The sequence below is a fragment of the Apis dorsata genome, unplaced genomic scaffold, assembly GCF_000469605.1.
Source record: "Apis dorsata unplaced genomic scaffold, Apis dorsata 1.3 scaffold_298, whole genome shotgun sequence".
NCBI classification, from domain to species: Eukaryota; Metazoa; Arthropoda; class Insecta; order Hymenoptera; family Apidae; genus Apis; species Apis dorsata.
The window spans coordinates 79377-91173 of record NW_006263572.1 but is presented as its reverse complement, the minus strand read 5'-3'; the positions used below and the strand labels follow the sequence as shown (position 1 = coordinate 91173).

General features: G+C 26.2%; 3 protein-coding genes across 11 annotated transcripts in view; 2 read left to right on the top strand and 1 right to left on the bottom strand.

The window, feature by feature from the left end:
- The window catches only part of LOC102671074 (serine proteinase stubble-like), an 8397-nt gene extending 2221 nt beyond the window's left edge, over positions 1-6176 (bottom strand). Inside the window, exons 1-4 of one of the 6 annotated variants that reach the window (XM_006617328.2) lie at positions 5997-6176; positions 4325-4405; positions 1188-1373; positions 213-551 (exon numbers count right to left, since the gene is read on the bottom strand). In XM_006617328.2, coding sequence (XP_006617391.1) covers positions 213-551; positions 1188-1373; positions 4325-4379 — 580 coding nt within the window. In that variant the 5' untranslated portion in view covers positions 4380-4405; positions 5997-6176. Of the gene's footprint in view, positions 1-212; positions 552-1187; positions 1374-2335; positions 3351-4324; positions 4406-4571; positions 4723-5154; positions 5553-5996 lie in introns of those variants that run through there. The other 5 variants (XM_031511268.1, XM_006617327.2, XM_006617329.2 and 2 more) reach the window with 5 other exon arrangements.
- On the top strand, positions 5451-9577 carry LOC102671667 (ras-related protein RabJ-like). 2 transcript variants are annotated; one of them, XM_006617331.2, is made up of 3 exons: positions 5451-5583; positions 8462-8589; positions 8867-9577. In XM_006617331.2, the coding sequence occupies exons 2-3, from the start codon at positions 8485-8487 to the stop codon at positions 9359-9361; spliced, it is 600 nt and encodes a 199-aa protein (XP_006617394.1). In that variant the 5' UTR covers positions 5451-5583; positions 8462-8484; the 3' UTR covers positions 9362-9577. The 2 variants fall into 2 exon arrangements, with proteins under 2 accessions (XP_006617394.1, XP_006617393.1); XM_006617330.2 differs by lacking the exon at positions 5451-5583 and adding an exon at positions 7999-8178.
- A 445-nt stretch (positions 9578-10022) lies between these two features.
- Positions 10023-11797, top strand: part of LOC102671895 — a 7304-nt gene continuing 5529 nt past the window's right edge. For 2 of the 3 annotated variants that reach the window (XM_006617333.2, XM_006617332.2), the window contains exons 1-3: positions 10023-10859; positions 10954-11089; positions 11229-11522. In XM_006617333.2, the coding sequence (XP_006617396.1) occupies positions 10742-10859; positions 10954-11089; positions 11229-11522 (548 nt within the window). In that variant the 5' untranslated portion in view covers positions 10023-10741. Of the gene's footprint in view, positions 10860-10953; positions 11090-11228; positions 11523-11797 lie in introns of those variants that run through there. The other variant, XM_031511267.1, reaches the window with a different exon arrangement.

Sequence of the window (11797 nt, the reverse complement as noted above, 5' to 3'; positions counted from 1 at the left end):
AAAAAAAAAAAAAATCATTGGTAATCAAATTTTAAATGTTAGAAATTTTAAAGAATACATCGGTATATACATTATATATATTAGAAAAAAATCTAATACAGTTTTCAAATTATAATCAAAAACAACATCAGGATAGATAATTCGGAAAAAAATTCGGAATAGAATATTCGCAGTGCAAAACTTTTGACTGTGCAACTTGACTTGCGGATTACCACGGTATTTGGAATAATCCACGGAGTTTGAGACGTCCTCGTTTGGGATGTTCACTCCCGAAACATCGGGGTAAGTGGCATCATATTCATCCTGAGGATAATCAAGCTGGAGCGGATGATAAACCGATGGACGATTCGTATACACAGGCCGATCATAATTCCATATATGCGAAGACTCATAAATGGTTGTTGGTTTGTTCGCGATGTCAGCATACGGGTAGCTTGTTCCATGCTCATCCTGACTACTGTATGTTGGCTTGCTCGGCCTTGCCGCATTGTCGTAGATTTGCACATCATCGTCCACATAGGGATGTTGATTTGCCAAGTTTAACGAAAGTGCTATGTTTAAACAACTTCGATTTTACCCTCTTTTTATTAATCGTCATTTTCACTTGGTCCAAAAACATTATTATAATTTACACGTAGACTGTATTTATCATTTTTAATCACAATTAATTGTTTTCATATATTTAAAAACAGAAGACATCCAAGTTGATATGTAATTCCTATTTTTTGTATCGTTGCACTGTTCCCTTTCCCTTCTCCCTCCCCCCCTAAACTATATTAAATTATTAAACTTAAAATTATCTTTATCGCGAAAGATTTGTAAGTGATGATTAATCAAGGATAATGATATTCGAGTCAAACTGATTAGCTTCTTTTTTTATCAATTTTAATAAGCTTGAAATTGTTGAGAAATAGCATATTGATGCATACACTATCACGAATGCATCACATATAAATAGTATTAAAAATTTTTTGCAAATAATTCGAAAATTAAAGTTAACCGTTGTTTTGATTAAGTTTTGATTAATTTATATAGTTTATAAGAAAATTTTTTGTCTTTTACAATGTATTTTCAAAATTGAAGAAAGAGGAGTTAATCGATAGATTCACTTGATATTCGACATAATCATAGTTGAATTAAATGTCAAAGAAGAAAAAAATTGAAAAAAAGAGTCGGTAAAAACTCACTAGCATTTTGTAATAATCCAATTGTTGGTCGTGGTACTTTATCAGGAATGTCATCATCATCGACACAACAACTCCATATTAACCCTCCAGAACAAAGATCGACTGGACGACCGCCTCCAAGAACACAACTAATACTAAGGCCACAGTCGAATGTTGTTCCTTTATATGTACACGTTTGTGGTATCACTGAAACAAATCATTTTCCAGTCACGCACAATTTCTTTACAATTTTATTAGAAATATATTGTAATATATTATTTCATGATGTATATATTACGTATTATATACATATATAATATATATATATTTGATGTAAATATTTATATTTATAATTAGTTAGTTATATTGATTATGAAATTTTAATTACATTCGATTAAATGCACTTTTATCGAATTTAAATTCATTTATAACTGAATGCGAACGAATACGCATTTCAGTGAGAAATTACAATTAGTGAAAGAATCAATTATATAATTATTATACATCATAATATATAATAACATATAAATTTTAATTATTACAAATTATTTTATATAAATAAAGAACAACTTCGATAAAGTAGAATTCTACTATATCTACTATACTATATCATTATATATAAATATACGATAAAAATAATTTTAATATGTTAATTACTGTTATTTTGTTCGTTTACTAATATCGTTAACAAATTATATTTTTTTTTCTTTTCTTTTTTTCCGTAATGTCCTGTCACGTCCTGTCTAGCATTGTTGGCCAAATGTCCCAATGCGTCATCATACAAGACTGCATTGCTTTCTTTCGGTCTGTTTCTTGAGATAAATACATACGGGTGCTTTCGTTTCGAATAATGATTTCATAAGTGAAATCGAGGATTCATAGTGTCGAGATCGAGTAGGAAAGTCAAACGATTAGAACTTAGATTGTTCGAACGAAAATTTTAAAGCGATAATTGAATCATCTGCAATCAAATTACCGATCATATATTATTCACTATCTATTATTTTTATTTTCGCACTATATTTTTTACACTATTTTTTATTTTTTTTTATTTATTTTAGAAAAAAATAAGGATTTTTTAGGCTGATTGATTCTTTTAAAGCTTAAATTATTTTTCACGTAGAATATCATCCCCCCTTTGATTTCGATTTTTATTATACGAAACCTACTTCTACCCAGCATGTCCATTATGCCATTTTGTAGATCATTATTGTGACCTCGATGATCTCCTGTATAATTTCGTTTTTTTCTTAAAGCCTCGACGAGAAGTGTTCCTTGTTGTTGACTGGTTAATTTATATTTCCTTCCTTGTCTGTAACTCATCGATGTCAATTGTTCAATGTCTTCGCTATTCATTTTTTTTTTCAATCGATCAAGAAAATTGAGAAAATGATTTTCTTCGTCCGTATCATTTAAATATTTATCATCGATATCACGTATTAATTGTTGCCTTTGTTGAATGTTTGAATTATCTGAGATTGCAATATAACTTTCGCTATCATTATTAATATCGTCAATTATAAATCTTCCTCGAATTTGTCTTTCTCGATTTCCAATTCCATTATTACCTTCTGATAAATTTTTTTTTTTCAAATGATCCAACTTATCTTGAGATTGATCTTTGTTTCCTATGTACGTTCTTCGAACAATTGTATTTCGAAATTTGTCAAAATGATCGTTATCTCCATTCCATGAGTTTCTCTTCTTTGAGTCGAAACATTCTTTTATTTCGATATCTTGTGCAGAGGTATCAATTTTGTATGTCGCCTTTCGCGTCTTTCGTTCAAATGGATTTCCAATCCCCAAACTATTATCCAGTGTTCTCGTTTCTCTGAGATTTCTTGTGTTTGATTGCCTGTCGATCCATAAATTCAAAGGATCTTGCTCTACAAATTGGCCAGTAGATAATAATGTGAATTTCTCTGTTTTTTCGTTTTTCTTAGATCTCTGCAATTTCGAATACCAATTGTATGAATGAGGCAAAGACGGTGTAGAAGTAACCAAAGGACGATCATAAGTCACTGTATCGTAATTACTGTATTTGAATGCAGTAACGGTTACTGTTAGAAACACGTGTACCACTGCAATGACACTCATGATCCGATATTTTTCTAATTTATCATTTAAATAAATTAGATTGAGTTAATGAATTTTTGTCACAATTCGTACCATAATTGTATATTAATTAAATTCTATCGATAAAATTCTTGACCTCATCGATATATTTGTTATCGTTAAAAAATGCACAAATTGGTAATAATCCAAAAATCGAAAAAATTGTATTTTCGACATTTTATTTTCATTCTATTAATCGATACGATAAGGGATATATATATATATGTGTGTATCACCTATCAAGGATGTTATTCAAAATAATATATTTTGATCACGGTAACACCTCGTAAATTTATCCTTTTCTAAAATGCCTCGAGAAATGTGTCCTCGATTAACAACATTCACGTATTATACATCTCAATCACCATTTATGTTCATACATAGCAACTTTTCATTCCAACACTTTGAAAAATTAATTTTTTTACCTAACCTATTACGAATTGATGCATTCTATCGACTGACGAGACTTTACCGGCATCTAAAGAAGCGCTTCTGGCTTTCACCAACAGTTAGCTTTCTCATTGCTACGATAGCGTATCTTCTCTAACATTGGTTCCCCACTTATTCTTTTCTTCACTCTCTTTTCCTTTCTTCCCCCTACCTTATCTTTCTTACATCCTTTCTTTTCCATCTTTTTCCATCCTCTTCTTTTCCCACGTATAACATTCCGTATTTTAACATTCTCTTTTCCAAGTAATGATACAATTGTTCTTTCTTTCGATGCATATCTATTTCGTTATTTTATTCATTTCGTCCAGTTAATGAATAATGCCCGAGACTCATATTTTTATAATGTATTAAAATAGAAAATTTTTAAGTTAAGATATTCTTCATAGACAAACAAATGAGTGAATGGGCGAATAAATGAATGATGAAAATCAAAGTTAAGTATATGATATTTAATAAAATAAAAAGAAAAATAAAAATAATGGAATAATGATTCAACTATAACGATTTTTTATCGATTATATTAATTATATTAATATTTTCTCAATCAATCGTTTAATTTTTAATTGCGATAAATATATTCGCATAAAACTTACATCCGAGTTCGTCGAAAAAACGTGACTGTCCTTTTGAATCGATTACATTTTCCATTGTAGTTTCCTTCTTTGTATCTAGATCTAGAAATGTGTAATTATATTAGCACAAAACGTTATGCAAAAGAATGACTGACGTTCTGCCAAAATGTTTAGTGTGTAATCGATATTAATGCATTAAATATTTTCGTGAAAATTAAGAAAAAGATATAAATATGGTATTCGCTTCTTCTTATCGACTCAAACTCACCAAAATTTTTTAAATACCGGTCATTTTTCCTGTTTTCGGCTTGACAATAGAATCCAATATAGAACAGAATCAAAAATAAACTTGCCAACCAATTCATTTCTTTTTTCCTCTTAATGATTTAATGAATGATCAACAAAAATTTGATTTCTGGCGATATTGTATATTAGTTTGTATATTAGTATATTAGTTTTTCATCAGTCCATTAATGCAAAGGTAGCATGAAGCGAAATTTTTATATTTTACAAAAGTTTTATGAATATTTTTTTATGTAATATCTATTCTTTCAAAGTAATTTTGTTTGTTGATCTTATTCAAACGTTAATATTAAATACCATTCAGTACTTTTACGTGTGTGTGTGTGCATACCTCCTCTGATTTATTTGAACGAAATCGCAATAAAAAGTTCAATCGATGATTTGTCATTGTTGCTAGAACCTTTTTCTCTATTTAATTTCTTATTTCGAATCAAGTTCAGATAAATGCAACATTATGTAGAATACCATTGATTGATCGCATTTTTATTCTCAGTAGGTAATTGCGCACAAAAATCCAATGATAAAATGATCCTACAAAATAGACATACCTACGTATATACTTGTTTTCACTAGTAAGTAGTACATAGTTAAACTTAAATCGAGAAATTTTGATCGAGGAAACACGGTACAAATACTGTTTCTTTAATTTCGTTTCTGAACTCGGTATTTTTTTCTGTGTATCGTCCGTGTACCGTAAGATACACCAAGCGTAGCGAAGGCATTCACATGTATGAAGTGTGGTCCGGTGGAAAAGTGGGTTGAGAAACCAGGTCATCGAAACAAGTGGCACATCGTCTCTTCGTGTGGTGGCTTCGTAATACGTTCTCAGTTACTTACGATGCCCCGTGAACGTGCGGTATACGCGTGAAACCGTAGCATTACACCGTTTGATTATTAGTGAAAGTTCGAGTCGGTAACTTTCGACTTTGACAATGGCAATTTGACTTGACATGAATCGACTCATCGAAACACATTTGGTAACACAATCTCCATTTTTATATATTTCATATACCTTTCCTTTCTTCTCTTATTCTCGCAATGTAAAATTCAAAAAAGATAGTTATATCTTATAGATTATATAGAATATGGATGTGACAATTTATTTCACACTGTAGAATAGCGAAAATTAATTATATACAAATTCCTTTTATTTATGTACGTTTTTATCATTTTTAATTAATGATTTATTTCCGATTATGAATTTTAGAATTGATTTTTTATCCAGTACACACATGCACGCATACACACAGCATTCACACACGTGGGTAAGCGATTAAACGCACCGATTCTCGACCAATTGCCTCACGAATTCACGACCGATAACGAATATTAAATAAAAAGCGTACGATCCTTAGTACGATAAAAGTAACAGGTGTTTAATTTGAATTACATTTCCATCGCGATCGGAATCACTGTGATGTCTTTCCTTCGCCGATCACCGGATGACACTGCGAAGAAAGGTTGACTACTGATGAGGAACAGAAATGTAGCATCCAAAAGGACCACTCTCTCTCTTTCTATCTCCTTCTCTTTATCTCTCACTCTCTCTAACTCTTATTCTTTCTCTTGGTAGTTTATTTCATATTTCTTTCTTTTTCTATTTTTGTTTTTTTCCTTTCCTAATTGTTATTTTATTTAAATGCTTAACGTATCAAACTTGTAAAATTTACTTAAATAAAAATTATTTTTTTTATTATTACAAAAAATAAATTCATAAAAAAACTACACTATTAATTACATTTAAAATAATTACATTTTTACAACGGACAAATAATGAAACATAAGAAGATAAAAATACAATTTATATCAATGTCATTGATAATAAACAAAAAATATTGATTATTTTTACAAATTTAATATTTAAAAAATTTAGTAAATATTTTATTATCATTATACAAGTAATTTTTAGATCTTTTTAAAATCGGGTATATAAAAATCAAAATTATATTATATAACTGTTATTTGCAATATTATAATTCATAATTTTATCATTTATTTTTACTAGTTATATATATATATATAGTATATATTAATGCGATTAGATATTATATATCAAATAATCGATCATTATATAGATTTTCCTGCATAAAGATTACAAATCAAGATCTACTTCTTTAAATAAAAGATAATTTTCAAATAATACATAATATATAATATATTAATAAAAAGAATTTTAAAGTTTCAAATCAATATGATAAACTGAAACTAATATATACAAAATATGTTAATAGTACGTAAAAAAACAAAAAAAAAAATAAAAAGTTTATATTTATTTCATTTTTAGTATAGTATATACTAAAATAATTATTTTTAATTATGTATATACTTTTTGTTTAAGAATGCATTTATTATTAAAGCATTATATATAATATTAATCAGTTCTTTTATATTAATTGCTATTATTTAATCTTTAAATTACAATATGCCTAATAAATAATACATAATTATATACTATATAAACATAACTAAACATAATTATGGTGGTTATAAATTGTGCTGATGTTATCAATACAATATTAACTTATAATTTTTTTAAATATTTATAGTAAAATATTTATAATAATTATAGATTTCAAATTAAAATTTTATTTTTAATAAATTATTTTTAATAGTTATTTCTGCAATTTTTTTCAAATTTTTATTTTTATAGTAGAATGATCCTCAATTTACTTTCGCTTAATACTTTAAAATATTAATATTATTATTTATGATATTTTTATATTAAAATTACATTGCAATTTTAAATATTAATATTGCAACAATTATAATTTTATCACAGACGAAAATGATTTTATTTTCTGAGTTAATGTTGAAAATGACATTAGAATGGTAAAAGAATTTTGAACTTTATTCCACAAACGAGATTATAGAATTAACCTACATTCAATACATTTTCGCATGTTTCAAGAACAGAAGTTTTTATCGTTTTAGTATTACTCTTAATGTTATTGGTTTGATTCAAAATAAAATTGCAATATATGATGATTTAAATTAAAATATAATTGAATTTCAATATAAAATTACATATATTTTGCGACATCATCAGTAATATATAATATATAATAAAACAAAAATTTTATCTATATTTTTTGCACTAAAAATTAAAACATATCATGGTTAAAAAAAGAAATGTTCGATTGAAATCCTTATCTGTTCGTGATTACGCTCTAATGAGAACAAATATAGACAAGGGAAAAAAATAAAAGAAAAAGGAAAGAGAAAGAATAAAAATATTGAAATCAGTGCCATCTCCAGAGTGTCGCAAATAAAATATAAAGAAAGAAGAAAAAATCTAGAAGATACATAGAATAAGAATTGATCATCAGCGCCATCTATTGTATTTAAAAGATATCTTTTCAAAGAATTATCTTTTTAAAATCACTGAAAAGATGGCATTAATCATCAATTCTTACTCTACCTTATCCTGTTTTTGAATGTGCATAATGACTAATAATATTTACTTTGTTATTAAATCGTATGAAGAATAAATAAAAGTGCTTGCATCATGCATTATGTTTTAAGTTAGAAAATGAAAATTTTAGAGGGAAAAGTAGTTGCATTGGGTTCACAAGGTAAATTTTATTTGAAAATAAGAAAGTAATTGATTATAATTTTATTAATTTTCTTTCATTTATTTTATATTTCATATTTACCTCCTGTGTGTATATATATATATATATATACACATTTATGCATATATATATTTGTTTCTTTTAAAATATTCTGTATTACATATTTTATATAATTTTTTAATTAGTTTTTTAATTTTATAAGAATATTCAAAAATATTTTTAGGTTAACCCATTGTTTATAATATTTTTAATAATATTATTTAATTTTTATCAATTTTTTCAGGTGTTGGTAAGACAAGTATAATTATGCGTTATATTGGAAAATCATGTAATGAGCATCTGAGTCCTACAATTGGAGCATCATTTTTTACCTGTAAATTAAATGTAGAAAATGCAAGAATAATGCTACGGGTACTATAATATTTATAATATTAATTATATATTTCAAATCTTTTTAAACTCATTATATTCATATAATTATTTAATAAGATATAATGAATGTGCATGAAATTTATTTTTTTATATTTTTTATATTTCTTTTTTTATTTGTTAAAATATATTGAATAAATTTAACATTTTTTAAAAGTTTATAAACATTTTCAAAATAACATTATAATAAATATTTCTATTAAAATTGAATATTTATACTTTTTGAATACTTATTGAATATTTTTATTACCGGATATAGGTATGGGATACTGCAGGACAAGAAAGATTTAAGTCAATGGCACCAATGTACTATCGAAATGCTAATGCAGCTATGTTGGTATTTGATTTAACTCAATACAATACATTTGCAGCAATGAAACGATGGGTAACAGAACTTCGAAGAAATGTAGAAGAAGTTATGACATTAGTTGTAATTGGAAACAAATCAGATTTAACAAAAGAACGCCAAGTTGATGCGGAAGAGGGTAGAGTTTATGCTACAAAAATTGGTGCAAGTTATCATGAAACATCAGTTCTCCAAAACGAAGGAATTAAAAATGTATTTCTGGCTATTGGTAGTGGTCTCCTTAAATTATCTTCAGCCGAATGTGATTCTACATCAATCAGAGTATATGAATCAACAAATTTGAATTGGAACAATACAGATATGTTATCTACACCAATTATCGAGGAAAGTGCTCAAAATCTTAGTATTGCTCATGGAATGCAAGAAAGACCATATGCATGTTGCTAGTCTTTGATTTTTTATTTTGATTTCTAAAATATGATAAAATTTGTATAATTGTTTTTTAATAATTATTTGAGATAAAATCTAAATCTTTTTTTTATGTAAATATGCACAAACATAAATGAATGCGAGCATTCTTATTTTTGATTCAAAAAAATATATTCATTAATTTTGTTATAAATTTTGATTTATGTTAGCATTTCTAATAAGTTTTTAAAAAAAGTAAAATATATTTTATGCTTTAACTGCCATATTGAATGCTATTATAAGATAAATGTTTATATATTGCCATTAATAATGATATTATTATTATTAAATTAAATCAAATTAAATTGTACATGCTATTTATTTCTTAATTTGGAGCCTGGTTCTAACGCTTTTAATATATGAAATTTATTTATTTAATACAGTATTATTTAATATATATATATTTATAATAAAGCAAATAAAGGAATTCTTGTGCTAATAAGTACGGGTGAGGTGTATCGTAAAGTGAGGTGAGTCATTCATTCTTTGGGCCAGGCTTCGCGAAGCGTAACGCATCCCACAGCTTTGTTTATGTCTAATTTGTCTCACTTCCGTTATATAAGCATTTCTTTAGTATACCTTCAGTTGTTAATTCATAATAAATGATTCATTCTATAAGAATTCATTCAGGAAATTATATTAATATAGATGACAATTTAAAATTATATTATAATTCAGAAAATATCATATATTTGATATTAAAATACAAGTTCATATTTATTATTATATTTTTCTTCGATCTATTTCCGATCATTAATTTATTTTGTATATAATTTTATCTGTTTGTACATAATTATAGACACGAAGTAAAGTTGTATTGTAAAGTAAAATAATTAGTTCCATTCATTCTATACGACCAATTGCGTAAAAAAGCGCGCTATTTGAACTTACGTTATATATAACTGCAAGAGAACAATGTACCTACTGCGAATGCACATTGAAAGAGTTGCTTCGTGTCTATGAGTGTCTAAATCTACAATAGAAGAAGGGAAGAAACGGACAGAGAAACGTCTCTAACGTAATAGCGGCTTTGGTAAATTCTCTTTGCGTTTTGTATAAGAGAGAACTATTGTTCGTTAGTATTCTCAGTCAAGTTTAGATCGTTGAATGTTTCAGAAACTTTATTGGAAAATTTATTTCAATTATTTTATTTCAATTAAAGTATATATCTAGTGTAAGATGTATGATTGCGCTTTTGATATTGTTATGAAGTTTTATAATAACAGTGAATGTAAATTCGAAAATTCCCTATTTTTGAATTAAATTTTTACTCAATTATTTTTTCAAATAATTATAATAAATAATAAATCACAATTAGAAAAAAAATTCAAATTATTGATCGATTATCGAATTATTAAAATGTTCACACTGTGTCATATATCCTTGCTACTACTGTTTCAAATTTTCAATATTCTTCAACAATGTTTATATATTTTGTGTCTTACGATTGATAATCGTTTAACACCTATTGTGAATGGTAATTCATATTAATGAATTCTATATTTGAATAAGATATAAAAAATATATATAAATTATGCAACGATAAAGATAAAAATAGATTTTTGCTTTAGATTGTTATACAAGAATATCCATTGGTTCTAAATTACAAGATATGGACATCGTATTACGGAGTAATGTTATAAGTTTAACTGAATGTGAAGAATATTGTTTAAAAAATAAACATATTTGCAATGCATTTTCATTCGGGTACGATATTATTATTTCATATCGTCGATATTCATTGAATGTTAAAGAATAAACTAGAAATTATATAAAATTATATATTTTTCGATGGAATTTATTTTTTCTGTTATTTTTATTTTTAATTTTTTTCTTCTTTTTTTAGTGTTGGTGTGAAAGGTAACAGTACCTGTTTGATTAGCTCACAGATACCGGTGTTAGAAAATTTAGAAACTCATCCGGAATACGATGTTTACGCGAGAAAGCGACAAGATTCATTATTGTGTGATTTTGATCGTATATATAGAAGTTTTAATCATAAAAATGAAAATCATCTAATGAAAATAAATAAATTGATTAAAAAAGAATTTATGATAAATAACGACAATTCTTTCTCAAAATTATTATCAAAATCAGAGCCAATATTATTAACACCACATAATACACTATCATTTTCAAGGTAATACTTTATATTTATAAATACATATTTATAAATACTTATAAATACATAAGTTGTTTATTCTACAATCGTGAATAATCCATTAAAATAGAATTATCTCTAAGTTATTAAGAAAGAAATTAAATAATTTGATATTGATTAATTAATATGATTATACGTAATATCATTCTATTTTCATTTATGCAATCGTTATTTAAGTTGTAATATTCATAATTCTCTTACATTTAACTTCATTTTAATATTTTTAATTAATATTTAGAATTCTTTATAATATT

Bases quoted from the DNA above. Each gene is read 5' to 3' on its own strand.
- LOC102671667 (XM_006617330.2), top strand. From the start codon at position 8,136: ATGAAAATTTTAGAGGGAAAAGTAGTTGCATTGGGTTCACAAG. The intron at 8,179-8,461 runs GTAAATTTTATT...CAATTTTTTCAG, and splicing joins AGTTGCATTGGGTTCACAAG to GTGTTGGTAAGACAAGTATA. The intron at 8,590-8,866 runs GTACTATAATAT...TACCGGATATAG, and splicing joins ATGCAAGAATAATGCTACGG to GTATGGGATACTGCAGGACA.